Source organism: Nyctereutes procyonoides, unplaced genomic scaffold, assembly GCF_905146905.1.
Source record: "Nyctereutes procyonoides isolate TBG_1078 unplaced genomic scaffold, NYPRO_anot_genome, whole genome shotgun sequence".
Taxonomy (NCBI): Eukaryota; Metazoa; Chordata; class Mammalia; order Carnivora; family Canidae; genus Nyctereutes; species Nyctereutes procyonoides.
In genome coordinates this window covers 31,300,198-31,320,588 of record NW_026575052.1, presented here as the reverse complement: position 1 = coordinate 31,320,588, position 20,391 = coordinate 31,300,198, and the positions used below count along the sequence as shown (strand labels likewise).

The following is a 20,391-nucleotide window of genomic DNA, read 5'->3' as shown; positions in this document are numbered from 1 at the left end:
TTTTGTGTTTTTTTTTTGTTTTTTAAGATTTTATTTATTTATTCACGAGAGACAGAGAGAGGCAGAGACACAGGCAGAGAGAGAAGCAGGCTCCATGTAGGGAGCCCAATGCGGAACTCGATCCTGGGTCTCCAGGATCAGGCCTTGGGCCGAAGGCGGCGCTAAACTGCTGAGCCACCTGGTCTGCCCCAGATGACAGTTTTTTGAAATATGATTCACGGGCAGCCCTGGTGGTGCAGCAGTTTGGCGCCTCCTGCGGCCTGGGGTGTGATCCTGGGGACCCAGGATCGAGTCCCGCATCGGGCTTCCTGCATGGAGCCTGCTTCTCCCTCTGCCTGTGTCTCTGCCTTTCTCTCTCTCTTTCTCTGAATAAATAAATAAATCTTTAAAAAAATTATGAAATATGATTCATATACCATAAGATTCGTTCCTTTAGTCCAATTGAGCTGCTATAACAAAAAATACCCTATAGACTGGTTGGCTTTTTTTTTTTTTTAATTTATTTATTTTAGAAAGAAAGAGTGCATGAACAGCAAAAGGGACAGAGGGAGAGAGAGAAAGAAAGAAGCAGACTCCCCACTGAGTGTACAGCTCAGTGCTGGACTCGATCCCATGGCCCTGAGATCATGACCTGAGCTGAAATTGAGTTAGCCACTTAACTGACTAAGGCACCCCGTAGACTAGGTGACTTTTTTTTTTTTTTTAAGATTTTATTTATTTATTAATGAGAGACCAGAGAGAGGTGGTCTGACTAGGTGGCTTTTAAACAACACAGATTTGGGCAGCCCGGGTGGCTCAGAGGTTTAGCACCGCCATCAGCCTAGGGCCTGATCCTCGAGACCTAGGATCGAGTCCCACATCAGGCTCACTGCATGGAGCCTGCTTCTTCCTCTGCTTGTGTCTCTGCCTCTATCTCTCTGTGTATCTCTAATGAATAAATAAATAAAATATTTTTTAAAAAATAACACAAATTTATTTCTCAGTTTGGAGACTGGAGATCAAGATGAGGCAGATATAGACTATTGGGTGAGGGACTGCTTCCTGGTTGGTTCATAGACAACTGTATTTTTCTATAACCTCATGTGGCAGACCCGGCAAAGGAATACTCTGATCTTTACTATGAGGAGTCTAATCTCATTCATGAGGGAGGATTCAATCCTCACAACCTATGCACCTCAAAGGCCCCACTTCCAAACACTATCATACTGGAGACTATGATTTAGGTCATAGTCATTTAAATTGGTTTAACATGAATTTAGGGAGAACGCAAACATGCAGTCTATAACACATTTAAGTGTATAATTCAGGATTTCTTAATATAATCATAGAATTTCACTCATTTTTATTGCTGTGCAATAATCCATTGAATGGATATACTCTGTCATTTATTGTTACCAGTGACATTTAGGTTGGTGATTCTGCAAACAGAGCTGATGTGAACAGGCTTTGGAAGTATTTTCTGGTACACATATACAAGAAATTGGTGTGGTATAATCCTATGAGTAGTATCATTTTTTCCTCCCTTTTTTTTTTTTTTTTTTTTTTTGAATTATGTAGACTCCATGCCAAACATGGGTCTAGACCTCAGGACTGAGATCAAGAATGGGGTGCTCTATCAACTGAGCCAGCCAAGTGCCCCTAGTTTCAGCCTTTCTGAGATAAAGACAAAAGGTATATAATTCCAAAACAGTTGTCCCTATCTATTTTTCTCAGTGTTTTATGAAATCAGTGAGAAATATTTACTTTCTCTTATTGCATTTGAATTCATGCTTCTTAATAAAGATCAGATATATTTTATGAACAATAATGTATTTTTATAGGACTTTGCTGCTATTTGAACACAGTGATATTGTTGTCATCTCACTACTCACAGTTGTGTTTACTAGTTCTGGAGGAGGACCAGCAAAGGTACAATTTTCTGTTATTACTTACTTGGAAATTGAAAGTATACATGTAAAATGTTATCCAAAGCAATTAAATAATCTCTTTTACCACTTAAAATAATGTAAGGGCTTTTTCTGCTAATTTTAACTTGTTCTTAACAAATTTTTTTTTTACTTTTTATTCTGGATTTGTCATATATTCCTAGGAGGTTGCAAAAATAGCACAAAGAGTGCCCTTCACTCATTGGTAGTGGTCATTTCTTACCCAGATGAAGTACACTATCAAAACCAAGAAATTGACATTGGTATAATCCATAGACCTGGGGCAGCCCCAGTGGCGCAGCGGTTTAGCACCACTTGCAGCCTGGGGTGTGATCCTGGAGACCCGGGATCGAGTCCCACATCGGGCTCCCTGCATGGAGCCTGCTTCTCCTTCTGCCTGTGTCTCTGCCTCTCTCTCTCTCTCTCTTTCTCTCTCTCTGTGTCTATGAATAAATAAATAAAATCTTAAAAAAAAAAATCCATAGACCTTACTGAGACACGGAACTGACTGATCACCACAAAGATCTCCATCATGCTGCACCCAGGCCTCTCACCTACCTCCTTTTTAACCCTTTTTGGAAGATACCTAAAAACTTGTTATAAAGTCTGATGAACATTCATCCAACATTTTGCCAACAAGTAGGCCTTACTTGTCTTAAGTAACTTAAGTATTATCCTTTTTTGGTAAATGAGTTGCAAATCTGCAATTCCAAATTCTTATACCTACAGTATTTCTGTTTTACCAAATTAAATGTTTCCTGTGCATGATTCATTGTCCCAGTTACAGGGAAAAGAAGAAATAAAGACAAGGTGTAGTAGTCCCTGTTCTGAAAGGGGCTATTTCAGGCTAAGTAATGGAGGCAGATGAATAAAATTAAGTGAACAAAATAACATGCCAAGTAGAGCAAAAAGACTACCCAGCCCATAGACTTCAAATGGGATATTTAATATTAAAGCATAAGCCACTGTTTCTTTTCTTTCATTCGTAGAGTACTCCAAAATAAATGTCAAGTGGTTTGAAGAGCTTTGTGAATAAAAATATTGAATATAATATAGTCTTAATATAGTATAACTATGTAAAATATATTGAATAATGTAAGTCTGTAATGTGTAATATAAAATACAAATATATACATAAAGTATTAACATAAAAGTGGTATACTGTAATATATAAAATAATACAGAGATATAAACATGTATCACATAAAATGTGAATATATATGATATAAAGTAAAAATGCATAATTAACTGTAAGCAAAGAACTTCCTGAGCATAAAAGCAGTGGGAAAAAATCACAATGGGAAAACTCAGCATATTTGACTTTATAATGATCATAAACTTCTACGTAACAGAAATCACTGTGCAGACAACAGACAACAAAAAATTACAAGTCAAAGTTTTACATTTCTTTAAAAATATAGATTAGTGGGACGCCCTGGGTGGCTCAGTGGTTGAGCATCTGCCTTCTGCTCAGAGCATGATCCTGGGATCCAGAATCGAGTCCTGCATTGGACTCCTTGCAGGGACCCTGCTTCTCCTTCTGCCTGTCTCTGCCCCCCTCTCTCTCTCTCTTTCTCTCTTAAAAAATAAAAAAAATAAAATATAAATTAGTAAGGTCAGTTAAGCAAAATCCTTAAGATTCTCAGTAAAAATGAGCCAAGGGCAGAGAAAGGCAACTCACAAAAGAAATACAAATGACTTTAAAACATTAAAAAAAAAAAAAAAAACTTTGGTTAAATGTTGGACTCTTGGTTTCAGCTTAGGTTGTGATCTCAGGGTCATGAATCAAGCCCCATATTGGGCTCTTTTTCTTCAGTGTGGAATCTGCTTGAAATTCTCTCCCTTTCCCCCTTCCTTCAAATAAATCTTTTAAAATTTTAATAAAAATAAATAAAACAAATTTTGCAAAAAAATATTTGCTGCACTAATACTCAGAAATGAGAATATAAATCATATATATCCTCTTAGTAGTATCTCTAATAAATCATTCCTTTCCCTGGGAATAGGAACATAAACTTAAAAAATTCATCAGCTTTTAAATTCTGTATACCTGTACTGGATATGAGAAATGACTCTGCTAATCTTCCTAAGGTGCCCTCTTCGTTTTTTTCCCTTAGAAGAATGGTAACTAAAATATTGATATTGTTAGAAATTAACTGTCTTCTCTGTCACTTGCATGTTGTAGAATAAAATAAGTTCCTACTAATTACTCTTAGCTACTTGACTTTTCAACCAAAAGCACAGTAACATTGAGGAGGAGTAATTCTGCAAACATTATATATATAATGGAATATTCCTCAGCCATTAGAAACGACAAATACCCACCTTTGCTTCAACATGGATAGAACTGGAGGGTATTATGCTGAGTGAAGTAAGTCAATTGGAGAAGGACAAACATTATATGGTCTCATTCATTTGGGGAATATAAAAAATAGTGAAAGGGAATAAAGGGGAAAGGAGAGAAAATGAGTGGGAAAATATCAGTGTATCAGTGAGGGAGACAACATGAGAGACTCCTAACTCTGGGAAACAAGGGGTAGTGGAAGGAGAGGTGGGCGGGGGGTGGAGGTGACTGGGTGACGGGCACTGAGCGGGGCACTTGACGGGATGAGCACTGGGTGTTATATGTTGGCAAATCGAACTCCAATAAAAAATATATTTAAAAAAATCTGCAAACATTTAAAAAAAAAGAGTTTGTGCAAGGTAACATGCCTGGTCCTTTTATTTTTTTAAAGATTTTATTTATTCATTCATGAGAGACATAGAAAGACGGGGGCAGAGACATAGGCAGGGGGAGAAGCAGGCTCCATGCAGGGAGCCCAACGTGGGACTCGGTCCTGGGTCTCCAGATCCCACCCTGGGCTGAAGGCGGTGCTAAACTGCTGAGCCACCGGGGCTGCCCTGCCTGGTCCTTTTAGCAAGGAGATAGTTCAGGTTGCTATTATTATGTGCCTTAAATGCCCTTAAAATATCCTCCAGAATCTGTTGGAGTTCTTTGCTTTTTTATCTTACTGTTAATACTGCAATTTTATATTGTGTAGTAGAAGGGCTTTAATGTTACATGTTATTTTTTCTTTATTTGAAAAAGTTTTTTCTTTTGTATAGCATTTGTATAGTCATGGTCTTAAAAAAAAATCAGCTCTTAAAATAGCCAACTTTGGTAATATTTTCTTCCTTTTCAGACAAGAGGGGCTGCTTTTTTCATTATTGCTGTGATCTGCTTATTGCTTTTCGACAATGACGATCTCATGGCTAAAATGGCTGAACACCGTATCCTTTTACAGTAGATTGGAGTAATTCAGTCTTGCAGAAAAATAGAAGACTGGCAGAATGGGACAAGGAGAAGGATTGAATTAGACTGATCAGTCATGAATGAAACTTCATGCATTAATGAAGGTATTCAAATAATGAATAAATTATTCTAAATTAAATATTTTATAACATTTCCATCAGTATCTTCTACAGGGACAATGAAAGAATGTTTTAGAATGGCCAGGGGCTTAAAAAAATATTTGATTTGCCAGTCAACAGAATCACTCTGTTTGATCCCTTGTGACAAATTTAACAATTTAAATACTCAAGTTAGATGTCAGTTGCAATTATTAAATATAAACTAAACTTTCTTAAGATTTAATTAAAAAAAAAATCTTTGACATCTTCTTGCCTGAAAGAAAAAACTGAAATTCCTAACCTGGTAATCACTCTCTTGCGCTAAACTGTTATTTCCCCTCATGAATAAATAAATGAAAAATCTTTTTAAAAAATTAAAATGAAATAAACTTATTTCCAGTTCAGCTTCCACTCTTCTATAACCCCAACTTTCCTGTTTTGTTTTGTTTTAAGATTTTATTTATTCATGAGAGACCCACAGAGAGAGACACAGACAGAGGGAGAAGCAGGCTCCCTACAGGGAGCCTGACGTGGGACTTGATCCCAGGTCTCCAGGATCACGCCCTGGGCTGAGGGCGGCGCTAAACCACTGAGCCACCCCGGCTGTCCCCCAACTTTCCTGTTAAATATATATACTTATTTTCCTCTACAGACATACATGCCTTGTGCTCGGTTCAGCAGCACATAGACAGACATGCCTGTTCTTTTCTGTCCACACACCTCTTCCCACTCCATTTAGCTGACCTTGGAACACCAGTTCTAATTCCTCCTGTTACTGACACTATCTGAAAGCGCGTCAGTTAATTAATAACAGTTTACTTTGTTACAATTAAAGAGAATGGTGGGACTTTGCATCTCCAGGTTGCTTATGATAAGCTGCCTTCTTTGCTGAGGCTTATGTGGGCAGGACTTAGATTCAGGACTGATTTGAGATGTTCTGAAAAAGCCTTATTTCCATGACAGTAGTGGTCCAAGAAGTTTCCTTCCTCTGGTCCCTTTGTCCTGCTTACATCTGTACACATACACTTTTGTAGGTTAACTACTAAAATTTAACAACTGTATCTTAAAGCACTATTATAATTGTTTTGGAGACAACAAAAGAAATACAGGCCATTCTAATTTATAAATCATGTCCCAGAATTAAATTTTTAATTGTTTTGTTTTTAAGGACAATAATAAATTTAAGGGCAACCTCAAGTAAACAGGTTTGGGGCCCCCAAACTAGCCTATAATAATGTAGCTAAAATTTTAGGAGAACTTAAGGATTCAAAGAGTTAATATTTGGGATTTTTTTTCCTTTACTGCAACTCACTTAGCTGAAGGACATCATGACAGTGCTCTAACTCACATGCTTTACACAGCCATTGCCTTCCTAGGTGTGGCGGATCACAAGGTATGTTCTTTTCTTTGTTCCTAGAATGATCAAGAGTAGCAACTATAACTTTAAAAGTTCTAAGTTCGCAAATCGAACTCCAATAAAAAACTATATATTAAAAAAATAAAATAAGTTAATAAAAATAAAATAAAATAAGTTTACAGAACTGCGTGATACTTAAGTAGTTTAGTAATTTGGGATATGGAAGAAACATAATAGCTCCATTTTCTCCAAATATTATGTATTTAAGGATCGCATATTGGACTGTGTGTTTCTAATGAAACTTCTCTCATTTTACTCATAGGGTGGAGTGTTGTTGCTAGTACTGGCTTTGTGTTGTAAAGTTGGTTTTCATACAGCTTCCAGAAAACTCTCTATAGATGTTGGTGGAGCTAAACGTCTTCAGGCTTTATCCCATCTTATTTCTGTGCTTCTCTTGTGTCCATGGGTCATTGTTCTTTCTGTGACAACTGAGGTAAGAGGAATTTATCGGTAATAAGTAAAATGAATTGCTGTTACTTAAAAATTTTAGTTAACTACATTGTATTATACTTCACTTTAAACTTGCAAGTATCTTAAATTATCTTGGCATTTTTTTGTAATTGTTGAAAAATTTGGGAAGTAAATTTTATTATTTAGAAAACACAAATCAAGTACTATTACATTTATATTTCCATTCCTGTGGCCCAAAGAAATCTGTTCAGGAAACTCTTGATTTATGGGCAGCCCCAGTGGCCCAGTGGTTTAGCGCCACCTTCGGCCTGGGGTGTGATCCTGGAGACCCGGGATCGAGTCCCACATTGGGCTTCCCTGCATGGAGCCTGCTTCTCCCTCTGCCTGCCTGTGTCTCTGCCTGTCTCTCTCTCTCTGTCAGGAATAAATAAATAAAATCTTAAAAAAAAAAAAAAAAAAGGAAAGAAACTATTGATTTATTTAGATTTTTTTTTTTTTTTACTTAGATTTTATTTATTTTAGAGAGAATGAGCAAGCAGGGTGAAGAGCAGAGGGAAAGGGACAAGCGTACTCCATGCTGAGCCTGATGCAAGGCTCCCATCTCACACCTTAAGGTCATGGCCTGAGCCAAAATTAAGAGTCAGACGTTAACCAAGTGAGCCTCCCAGGCGCCCCTAAGAAAACCATTTAATATATACCATGTGTTACAGACAAGGATTGTGGGTCATCTGGTATTTATATAATTATTAAATCATAGTACTTTTTATTTTTTAATACTTTGGGGATAACCGGGAAATGCACTAATATCCTACAGCTCTTATGTTTTGGCATCTTTATGAATCATTGAATTAGAACATTTGTTTATCTATAAAGGGATTAACTAAAATGTAAGATGTGAACTTTATTCCTCCGCACTACTAACTATTTTTTTTTCTTTTTTTTAATTTCTAGAGTAAAGTCGAGTCTTGGTTTTCTCTCATTATGCCTTTCACAACAGTTATCTTTTTTGTCATGATCCTGGATTTCTATGTTGATTCTATTTGTTCTGTCAAAATGGAAGTTTCCAAATGTGCCCGCTATGGATCTTTTCCCATTTTTATTAGTGCTCTACTTTTTGGAAATTTTTGGACACATCCAATAACAGACCAGCTTCGAGCTATGAACAAAGCAGCACACCAGGAAAGCACTGAACATGTCCTGTCTGGAGGAGTGGTAGTGAGCGCTATATTCTTCATCTTGTGTGAGCATTTTTCCTTAGGAAATTTAATCTCATGCATTTTGATGTTGAAATTATTTAATTTGGGAATTTCTTCAGTGCTTGTGTTTAGTGCTGACAGATACCGTGTTGGTTTTGGTAAGTTAAGCTTACAAAACTTTTGTAACTTTGTTGTTTTTTTCCCTTTTTTAAAAGCTGCCAACATCTTATCATCTCCTTCCAAGAGAGGACAGAAAGGTACCCTAATTGGATATTCTCCTGAAGGAACACCTCTTTATAACTTCATGGGTGATGCTTTCCAGCATAGTTCCCAATCGATCCCTAGGTTTATTAAGGAATCACTAAAACAAATTCTTGAGGAGAATGACTCTAGGCAGATTTTTTACTTCTTGTGTTTGAATCTGGTAAGATTTTTTATATATTAGTGACATCTTAACAGCTTAAACTTTTAATTTTGGCAGTTCTGGTATAATTTTAGTGGTTCCCAAATTTCTGATAGGGGCTAAAATTACATTTTCTCTCAGCGATGGGAAGATTTCAGGATTATATTCAACCTATTAAAAAAATGTTTACTTAGCAAACAATTTTTGAGGCATTTTAGATGCATTAGTTTAGTGTGCTATTTCAAATCAGTAAATATAGTAGCCTATAAAATTTTTATCTGCTTCTCATAGGATGTCACTATAGACTGGATGGATTGCTAACATTTTATATCCTAGTTTATTGAGTTCTATAGACTTATAAATGAAACTATCTCCTTTTAAAGAATTTGTAAGATGAACATATTTGATTGAGCTTAATAGCTTGCAGTATATATGAAATGAAATTGTCACTTAATCTTCAAGTAAGGTTTGCATAATAGTTAAAATTCTCATGATTAAGTCCTGATAAATCTCTTGAAATGATATTTCCTAACACATTCCTCCCCTGTTTTTCTTTAAATTTATTTTAGCTTTTTACCTTTGTGGAATTATTCTATGGCGTGTTGACCAATAGTCTGGGTCTGATCTCAGATGGATTTCACATGCTCTTTGACTGCTCTGCTTTGGTCATGGGACTTTTTGCAGCCCTGATGAGTAGATGGAAGGCAACTCGGATTTTCTCCTATGGGTAGGGACACCGACCATCAAAGTGATATAACACAATGAAAAAATCCTAAGGACAGATTCCATCTTAGGGAATAAAATTTTATTACTTTTATTACAAATAATTTTTTAGAACTTTATTTTAAAGTGGCTATGCATGAAATATCCTTTCATTAACTGAATAATCAGTTTAACAGATATTAGAATCTTTGATTTGTACACAGAATTTTGATAAGACCTACCCTAAATAGATTTATAAACTTAGTTCTTTTCAACTGTTAATATTTTGAAAGACCAGTGAGCCAAAAATACAAATAATTTTGATGTAAAGCAGAATCTGGGCTGTGACAGAGATCAAAAGCTCATCAAGGGCTTAAAGAGAAGGAACTTGTTAAGAAATTAGGAAAGGGTTTATGTAGGACTTTGATAAATATTTTAAATTGCAACAAATTTAAGTACAGAAAAACTCTTGCAGCATTAGTGTAGTGTTTAGGATCTTGGTTATCTTCTGATCGTATTTATGTACGTAGTTGAAAAATCTGGACTTAGTATATACTCTTATGTAACATAATATTTATACTTTTAAAATATTTGTCATTTTTTTTTCTAAAAATATATTCTACATTTTTAGGTATGGCCGAATAGAAATTCTCTCTGGGTTTATTAATGGACTTTTTCTAATGGTAATAGCTTTTTTCGTGTTTGTGGAGTCAGTGGCTAGATTAATTGATCCTCCGGAATTAGACACACACATGTTAACAGTAAGTCCTTATTTTCCTGTTTGAATTTCTCTTCATATTCCCTATAGCCTTTTCCATGCTAAAGTTTAACTCTCTATAGTTATTGATCTAGTAGGAAGGTTTTATTTTATTTTTTAATGTAAATTAACATCTTATATATACATTTATACTGCTCTTAGAAATTAATCCTTTTCTCTAATATTTTCGTAGTAAGACAGATGACTATCTAAACCATACGGATTTCTTTCTGACTTATCAAATGCTTTTGTGTGGGACATCTGGGTGGCTCAGTCAGTTAAGCAGCTGCATTCAGCTTAGGTCATGGTCTCAGGGTCCTGAGTTCCAGCCCCCATGTCAGAGCTCCCTGCTCAGCGAGGAGTCTCCTGCTCCCTCTCCCTCTTCTGCTCCCCTTGATTGTGCTCTCTTGCTTGTGCACACACTCTCTCTCTCAAATAGATTAATAAAATCTTTTAAAAATAATAAATAAATGTTTTTGTGTGAAGATGTGCTTTTTAAATACCTGAGGAAATTTACAAAATGTTAAAGATAGAATCATAAAAATATTATCATTTTAATGATAATTACTCTGTAGATTGTATTTCTGCTATAGCAGTCTGTAATGTTTTCCCTGTATTTCCAAACCTTTGCATGTGCTATTTCTTGTAGTTGGCCTGCCTTTCCCTCACACCTGCCTTTCAGCCTTCATCAGGACTTTGCCGATATGTCTCTGCTAGTGAGATACTTTCCATTAATCCGTTTCTTCCCTCTCCAGAGTTTGGAAGATTTCCCTTTCATACTATTTCCCTTATGTCTTGCTTTTTCTTTTTTTTTTTTTAAGTAACATTGAGGTATAACTCCTCTGTCATTCTTCTACAGTTAAAGATGTAAGTGATCTCTTCACAACCTAAATTGTCTATCATAAACTCTCAAATTCTAGCATCTGGCTTATAGTAGGAAATCAGCAATTAATTGTTGAATAATTACAAGTAATTAGGAATCTGGTTGGTGGAAGCATGTATCAGTAAAATGCTTTAGATTATAGTTTAGAAATATATTTTGAATTTTAAAAGCTTACATCCTTGACCTTTAATATTTATTACAAAAATACTTGCCAAAAATATATATATTTGCACAGATGCATAAAGGTGCATGATTCATTGTGTCACTGTTCATTATGGTGAAAAAAAAAAATGTCCTAAAAAGACTAGTTAAATCTGTCATTCATAGAATACCATGCAACCAATAAAAAGAATGGAGCTTATCTATATATACTGGCATAAAAAGTATTTAAGAACTGTAGTAAGTTTTTAAAAATTCCAAAGCAATACTATAATATGATGTGTTTTAAAAGGTTTTTATATATGTATTTTAGTATTTGCATAGAAAATACACCATTGTTTTAGTGACTAATTCTTGGGGGTTGGATTACAGGGGACTTGACACTATCTACATGAAGTGTTTGTTTAGAGGAGAAATATTTGAGATGATGGGGCCTCTATGCAGTATTTGATTTAATTCAAAATTCATTAACCATCTTCAAGTTCATAAAGCTAACTAAAGGGATCCCTGGGTGGTTTAGCCCCTGCCTTCAGTCCAGGTCGTGATCCTAGAGTCCCAGGATCAAGTCCCACATCCTGCTCCCTGTGTGGAGCCTGCTTCTCCCTCTGCCTGTGTCTCTGCCTCTCTTCCTCTGTGTCTCTCATGAATAAATAAATAAAATCTTTAAAAACATAAAAAACTAAAGTTTTAAACTCTGACAGACAAATGTTCTGAGCCTCAGTAAGAAGGGTAAATCTCTTGTTTTACAATCTTTGGAAATTAATTAGAATTATCTGTCCCCATTATTTTTATATATTCTTTTTATAAATCAAATGGGTTTCTCTAAAGGAGAAATTGTAATGTTTGTAAATTAAGTAACACCCTGAACCAACTATCCAAAATCATTTTATAAGAGAGGATAATTAAGAGTAAGTAACTTTGTTTATCCTTCAAGTTGTTATTGTGGCATTATTAAATCAAGATAATTCCATTCACTAAAAAAAAAGGTGAGGGACCCCTGGGTGGCTTAGCAGTTGAGCGTCTGCCTTCGGCTCAGGGCGTGATCCCGGGGTCCTGGAATTGAGTCCCATATTGGGCTCCCCACAGGGAGCCTTCTTCTCCCTCTGCCTGTGTGTCTGCCTTTCTCTGTGTCTCTCATGAATAAATAAAATGTTTAAAAAAAAAAAGTGAGGGCAGCCCGGATGGCTCAGAGGTTTAGCGCTGCCTTCAGCCCAGGGACCTGGGATCGAGTCCCACGTCGGGCTCCCTGCATGGAGTCTGCTTCTCCCTCTACTCCCCAATCCCCATCTCTCTCACAAATAAATAAATAAAATCTTTTTAAAAAATAAATAATTTTAAAAAGTGAAAGATTACTATTACATGTTTGTTTTTCCATTATACTTTTTTTTTCTTTGGGAAATTTTACTATATTTAAGAAACAATAAGGTAAGTATTTGGAATTGACTAGTTAGTCAATTATAGTTATTGTCTTACAAACAGAAATTTATCTGGTAATATAAATGAGATTTCAGTTACAGTGCATACTTGGTCTACTAAGCAATGCTTAAAAATTCTATTTAAATAAACAGAAGAGGGACGCCTGGGTGAGCATTTGCCTTTAGCTCATGGCGTGATCCTTGAGTCTCAGGATCGAGTTCCGCATTGGGCTCCCTGCGTGGAGCCTGCTTCTCCCTCTGCCTGGTCTCTGTGTCTCTAGTGAAATAAATAAAATATTTGAAAAAAATAAACAGAAGAAAACAAAAACAGAAGAAAACTCTAGCATTAACTTACTTATTCACAAACTATGAACCAAGTGCATATTTTTAATCACTTGATTAAAGAAGTCCAAATTCCTCTACTTGTCAAAACTTTGGCACTTGAAAGTTAAAATGTTTCTTCCAAAATCTGCTTTTTAAAAATTTTGGATTTCATTATTGAACATAGTGAGATTTTACCAAAGATACTTTGAAAATTGTAAATAGAAACATGTAGATATATAGTAATTTTTTTAAAATTTATTTTTTAAATTACAAATTTAAAGGTTTTCTTTTCTCCTTTTACTAGCCAGTCTCCGTTGGAGGGCTGATAGTAAACCTTATTGGTATCTGTGCCTTTAGCCATGCCCATAACCATAACCACGGAGCTTCTCAGGGAAGCTGCCATTCATCTGATCACAGCCATTCCCACCATATGCATGGACACAGTGACCATGGGCATGGTCACAGCCACGGATCTACAGGCAGAGGCATGAATGCTAACATGAGGGGTGAGTCTTTGCAAATATTATCCTACTTTTCAACTGTTCTGAGTTGACACTGTCTTATTTGTAGTAAATATTAGGCTTCTGGTACAGTCTTATTTTTGAGAAACAGTCTGTGGCTAAAAAGTATCTGAAGTCATCTGCAGAAAATGTTGACATCTGTTCTTAAATGTCAATTTTTAAACAGGTCATTGTATTATGGAGCCCTTTTCATAGTAACATTTGCGTAAATATTATTTGGAAGGGAAACATTGTGAACTTTCACTTGAAAAGAACTAGGAAATTTTTATTATACTGTAAAATATATAGAAGTATTTATCACTTACTGTGTTGAATTCTTTATCCTCGTTTAAGTAATTTGGGTAATGTCAAAATTTGACTCGTGTGATTTCTAGGAAAACCACACCATCATTAAAGTCACCACTTTTATGTTAGAGTTGCCTATATCTTTCCTTTTTTACCACTATGCTGTGTATTCTTGAGAGCAGTGACCATGTTTTGTTTTGTTTTTGAAGTACCATCCCCTAGCAGAATCTCAGGTGTATAGTAGGTACCAGTAATATTTATAAAATGGATAAAAGGACTAAATTAGATGTGCTTTAATTTTTAATGTTTTCATATATTTTACTCGTAGGTGTATTTCTACATGTTTTGGCAGACACACTTGGCAGTATTGGTGTGATCGTATCCACAGTTCTTATAGAGCAGTTTGGATGGTTCATTGCGGATCCCCTCTGTTCTCTCTTTATTGCTGTATTAATTTTTCTCAGTGTTTTTCCACTGATTAAAGATGCCTATCAGGTTCTACTTTTGAGACTACCACCAGAATATGAAAAAGAACTACATGTCGCTTTAGAAAAGGTATTGTGCGTAATTTATTTGCTATATTTTTTCCTTTTAAAATAGCATTTGAAATTAAGTTGACCCAACTAGAAATGTGCAAAATATGAATTAAGATACAGTTAACGCTTGAGAATAAACAACAACAACAAAATGCATAAATTACAGGATTAACTAATAGGATCCCATTTCGTGATTAGAAAGTTACAGAATTAACACAACTAATGGTTTCATTTTTGCACAACAGTAAACACAAATCAATTTTTTAAAAATTGGTGTCCAGGTGCCTTAGACCCAGGGCGTGATCCTGGAGACCCAGGATTGAGTCCCACATTGGGCTCCCTACATGAAGCCTGCTTCTCCCTCTGCCTGTGTCTCTGCCTCTCTCTCTCTGTGTGTGTGTCTCTCATGAATAAATAAATAAAATATCTTAAAGACATTTTTTCTAAAAAATTGGTGTCCAGAAACAGACCCAGGAATTTATGGAATTCAGTATGTAGCAAAGATGGCATTTCATTTTTTTTATAATAAATTTATTTTTTATTGGTGTTCAATTTGCCAACATACAGAATAACACCCAGTCTCATCCCATCAAGTGCCCCCCTCAGTGCCTGTCACCCATTCACCCCCACCCCCCGCCCTCCTCCCCTTCCACCACCCCTAGTTCGTTTCCCAGAGTTAGGAGTCTTTATGTTCTGTGTCCCTTTCTGATATTTCCCACACATTTCTTCTCCCTTCCCTTATATTCCCTTTCACTATTATTTATATTCCCCAAATGAATGAGAACATAAAATGTTTGTCCTTCTCCGATTGACTTCCTTCACTCAGCATAATACCCTCCAGTTCCATCCACGTTGAAGCAAATGGTGGGTATTTGTCGTTTCTAATGGCTGAGTAATATTCCATTGTATACATAAACCACATCTTCTTTATCCATTCAAAAGATGGCATTTCAAATCAGTGGGGAGAAAGGGTAGACCTAATTAACATTTCCACTTGGTGGGAAAGAAAAGCTGTATCTCGTTACCATCCAATATCAAAACATATTTCCAATGGACTAAATATGTAAATGATAAAAAAAATAACCACTAAAATAAAATAGAATATTTTTAGTGTCATAGAGGCAGAAAAAGCCTTTTTGATAAGCTTGAATTGAAACTGGAAGCCAAGGGATGCCTGGATGGCTCAGTCGGTTAAGTGTCTGCCTTCAGTTTGGGTGGTGATCTCAGGGTCCTGGGATCAAGCCCCTTGTCCCTCTCCCTCTCAAATAAGTAAAATCCTTTTTAAAAAGAAGAAAAGCTAGAAGCCAAAAAGGAAGGAAGAAAATCTACAGATTGGACCAGTTGAAACCTGTCCATCGGCAGAAGACTCCATTAACAAATAAGAAATACAGATCTTTGAGCTCGCTGAATAGACACCATGAGCAAAACTCACCCTCCCAAGTTGAAAGAATATATGTACCAGAAATTATCATTGAGATTAAGTGGTGGCAGACATGTCCAAGGAATATTGTGGGGATTCGATCCATTTGCGAATCCTGTGGATAGATGAATATATATGTACATGGTAACTAGTGGGCCACAAAACAATATTGGAATGGTGGTGATATGAAGAAATATGTCAAGTCCTGCATTTTCATATTGAACTTTTTTGTTAAGTAAACTGTTGTAATAGTCAAAATGCTTTATCAGGCATTCTGAACATAGAAAATTGAGTATTAGTTTGTATTCTAATTTTTTCTAACATAAACTGTTCCTGGTTGAGACCAATTTGTTCCAAAGCTTTTATGCATTAATATAGAAGCATCTGATTAGATATGAGGCATGGAAAGGATGCCTTTTTTCCATCTTTTAACGGAAGGATGAAGAACCTGCAAACCCAAGCAAGTTATTCTGAAACATTAATTTTCAAAACTTATGTAGTAGCTTTTGAACATAAATGGAAAATTTTTGAATACAAGAACAGAGGGGGAAGAAAAGTAAAAAAGGCAGACAAGGGGAAAATATTTGCAGCACATATAAACGGGCAGAGACTATCCATAATTTTTTAAATCAAGAAGATACTTGTAGGAAAATGGACTAAACCAGCAATTCATAGAAAAAACAAATACAAAATAAATGTTTTTAGTTAGAAGTGTGCTGCATCTTTTTTTTTTTTTTTTTTTTTTTTTTTAAGATTTTATTTTTACAGGCACCTGGGTAGCTCAGTTGGTTAAACCTCCAACTCTTGATTTTGGCTCGGGTCATGATCTCAGGGTCCAGGGATCGAGTCCCACACTGGGCTCTGCACTCAGCAGGAAGGCTTCTTGAGATTCTCTGCCCCTCCCCCCACTAGCACACACATTCTTTCACATGCTCTTTTTCCCTCTCTCTCCCTAAAATAAGTAAATTTTTAAAAAAATATATTTTTAGGTAATCTCTTCACCCAGCATGGGGCTCAAACCTACAACCCCAAAAGATCAGTAGTCACAGGTTCGACTAACCGAGCCAGCCGGGAATCCCTGGGTAGCTTAGTGGTTTAGTGCTCGCCTTTAGCCCAGAGTGTGATCCTAGAGACCTGGGATTGAGTCCCACATCAGGCTCCCTGCAGGGAGCCTGCTTCTCCCTCTGCCTGTGTCTCTCATGAATAAATAAATAAAATCTTTAAAGAAAAAAAAGAGCCAGCCAGGCACCCCCATTTTTTTTTTTTTAAGTAAGATTCACTTCCAACGTGGGCCTTAAACTCAAGACCCTGAGAAAGAGAATTTGATTCTGTTTTTGTTATTATTTTTTTAAGTAATCTGTATACACAGTGTGGGCCACAGAGTCACAGCCCCAATATCAAGAAACACATGCCTACCAATTAAGCCAGCCAACCCCCCTTGTATATCCTGTTTAATTAGAATCTCCTAATGAGGGACACCTGGGTGGCTCAGCGGTTAGCCTCTGCCTTCAATTCAGGGCATGATCCCAGGGTCCTGGGATTGAGTCCTGCATCAGGCTTCTTGCATGGAGCCTGCTTCTCCCTCTGCCTCTGTCTCAGCCTCTCTCTCTGTGTGTCTCTCATGAATAAATAAATATTTTTTAAAAAGGAAAAATGGCAAAAATCCTGTACTAAGTAAATTTTTCCCTATTATGTCATATTAATGCTCATACCCTTTTTTTTTTTTTTCGTATCTTCTTAATAGTGTGGTGTTACATTGTATGCACTGCCTGTTACTTATTTTAACATTTCTGGGATCCCTGGGTGGCTCAGCGGTTTGGCGCCTGCCTTTGGCCCAGGGCACGATCCTGGGGTCCTGGGATCAAGTCCTGCATAGGGCTCCCAGCATGGAGCCTGCTTCTCCCTCCTCCTGTGTCTCTGCCTCTCTCTCTCTCTGTGTCTATCATAAATAAATAAATAAATCTTAAAAAAAATTTCTCCATTGTTAAACACGGAGGATATCTTTTGAACATGTTTACTCTGTATAACCAACAATACATGAATGTGTATATGAATGTGAGGAAACCAAGTAGTCCATTGAAAGTCTCCAATGTTTAGAAAAGGCAAAGTACCTCTTAAAGAGGTGAAAATGGGTATACAGGTATTGAGTGTGAAGACCTGTAACCCCTATTCATTTCTTATTCAGAGCTGTCTTCCCTGACCTCACTCCCAGTTCAAAATATACCTTTACTACAAACGATTTGTTGCTTTCATTTCTTTCTTCTTTGATTCTTTGCTCTCCTTATTAATTTTTTAATCAGCTTAATATTGGTTCCTCGACCAAAAAGATTGCTTTGTGTTAATTAGCCTTTAAGTCCATTTACATTACCTCTACTTTTATTTGACAGATACAGAAAATTGAAGGATTAATATCATACCGAGACCCTCATTTTTGGCGTCATTCAGCCAGTGTTGTGGCAGGAACAATTCATATACAAGTGACATCCGATGTGCTGGAACAAAGAATAGTACAGCAGGTGATAATCTTTGTTTTTAAAGTAATTTCATTTGAGTTAATTCGCACATAAACTGGGACACATTATAAATTACACTCTTCAGTAATCATTTAACTGTTAAAAAAGGTCAATCTTTCAGCAGTGCAAGGATAATATAACATTTTTTTATATAGAGATTGTTTTCTACCCAAAAATGGTTAAAATAAAATTAAGATTTAGTATTTAGATGATAAGCTTAAGTGGATATAAAAAAAAAAATTTGGGGGATCCCTGGGTGGCGCAGCGGTTTGGCGCCTGCCTTTGGCCCAGGGCGCGATCCTAGAGACCCAGGATCGAATCCTACATCGGGCTCCTGGTACATGGAGCCTGCTTCTCCCTCTACCTATGTCTCTGCGCCTCTCTCTCTCTCTCTCTCTCTCTCTCTCTCTGTGACTATCATAAATAAATAAAAATTTAAAAAAATTAAAAAAAAAATTTGGTTATTCACCTTGACTCCCTATCAATTATCCAGAAATAAAATATTATAAATACAGATCTAGATTAATAATAATCACTGTTCAAGTTGGCAACATATATGCTGTGATCGAAGGTAAGATCAAAACAGTTCCTGTATCCCTATTCTAAAACTACCATATTGGAAATAAAGGCTATTTTCCTTTTCAACTTTGAATGTCCAGGCATTAATTTACTGGCCATCTCAAGGATTACATCTAACGTTTGGCCAAGTAAATAATAAACTTTGAGGATTATCTTTGACTATCTGTGGCTATTAAAAAAAAATGTGAGATCAGTTATTTAAGACATAAGCACTAAATCTATTAATCTAAATGCTTTAAAATGTATGGGTTTTTGTAACAGGTTACAGGAATACTTAAAGATGCTGGAGTAAACAATTTAACAATTCAAGTGGAAAAAGAGGCATACTTTCAACATATGTCTGGCCTAAGTACTGGATTTCATGATGTTCTAGCTATGACAAAACAAATGGAGTCCATGAAGTACTACAAAGATGGTACTTACATCATGTGAAATAACTCGAGAATTACCTCTGGGGTATGAACAATGAAGATTACTCGGTATTTATAATTTTGCCAGAAGGAAGAAGATTGCACATAATTGTACAGAAATATTTTGCTGTATTTGAGAAATATTCTAAAGCTCCCTACTATTGGATCAAGGAATTTTTCTTAAAGGAAATTTAAATACAGAATGAAGCATTAATAGTACAAGTAAAATAATTACTTGAATTATGTGTATAACCGGAACCTTAAAATTTGAGGAATGTGATATATCACAGCATCTTCAAAATGAACCTACAATGATGGATTCTAGTGTAGACCAAAATTACTTCTGCGTGTTTACTTTCTGTCAGAAAGCATCTCCATTGTAAATAATGTATTTTCATGTTTACTACAAAGACCCAAATGAAAAATTTTTAGTCAAATTTTTGAATAGCCCTAGGATAAAATAGGAATAAAAGTTCTATATTTATGGATTTTCTGTATATAAAACTGGTTTCTAATTATAACTTAAATCCATTAAGTAAAAGCTGTATTGCCACTTTAAATGTAAACTAAGTTATTTGGGAGAAACCAACCACTGAAATGAGATAAGCAGTGAGAACAGGGAAATAGAACGTTATGATGTATTACAAAAACCAACCACTCTGTAAAATAAATTTTTTTTACTTTTGGTAATATTTGCAAATGAATAATTACTTTATTAGGTAAAGAACTTATACTAAGTGGTGTGTATGTTATTCAATCACTTGTCTTCTCCCTCTGAAGTAGAATATTCCATTTCTTGTGCATCTGCCATTCCAAGTTGCTTGTCAAGCTGGTATCCAAGCAATGCTAGGGTTCTCTTTTCATTTAGCTCCATATTTTGTGGAACATCCAGTTGAGAGAATCATAAATAATTGTCAACTCATATTTGAATTTTCTGCCTTTAGACCTAATTTTTTGAATTTCTGGAACATGTAGATCTATAAGAAGTATCAAAGAAAGGTAGTTATTTTTAAATTTAGTAAGTAAATCTTGTCCATTAGTAGTTGGGCACCATGAAATCAAGATATTTTACCCTATTTTTTCATTTCCAATTTAAACTGAATGTATAGTCTGAAAAAACTGTATGATAAATAGATATAATATAT

General features: G+C 35.8%; 1 protein-coding gene across 1 annotated transcript in view; it reads left to right on the top strand.

Moving 5' to 3' along the window:
• SLC30A5 (solute carrier family 30 member 5) overlaps positions 1–20,168 on the top strand; it is a 38,274-nt gene extending 18,106 nt beyond the window's left edge. Inside the window, exons 5-16 of the mRNA XM_055332088.1 lie at positions 1,821–1,908; positions 5,108–5,195; positions 6,632–6,708; positions 6,995–7,165; positions 8,095–8,383; positions 8,555–8,763; positions 9,312–9,469; positions 10,076–10,205; positions 13,287–13,488; positions 14,117–14,343; positions 18,132–18,260; positions 19,098–20,168. Of these exons, the coding sequence (XP_055188063.1) occupies positions 1,821–1,908; positions 5,108–5,195; positions 6,632–6,708; positions 6,995–7,165; positions 8,095–8,383; positions 8,555–8,763; positions 9,312–9,469; positions 10,076–10,205; positions 13,287–13,488; positions 14,117–14,343; positions 18,132–18,260; positions 19,098–19,268 (1,939 nt within the window). The 3' untranslated portion in view covers positions 19,269–20,168. The remainder of the gene's footprint in view (positions 1–1,820; positions 1,909–5,107; positions 5,196–6,631; positions 6,709–6,994; positions 7,166–8,094; positions 8,384–8,554; positions 8,764–9,311; positions 9,470–10,075; positions 10,206–13,286; positions 13,489–14,116; positions 14,344–18,131; positions 18,261–19,097) is intronic.
• Positions 20,169–20,391: the final 223 nt, after the last annotated feature.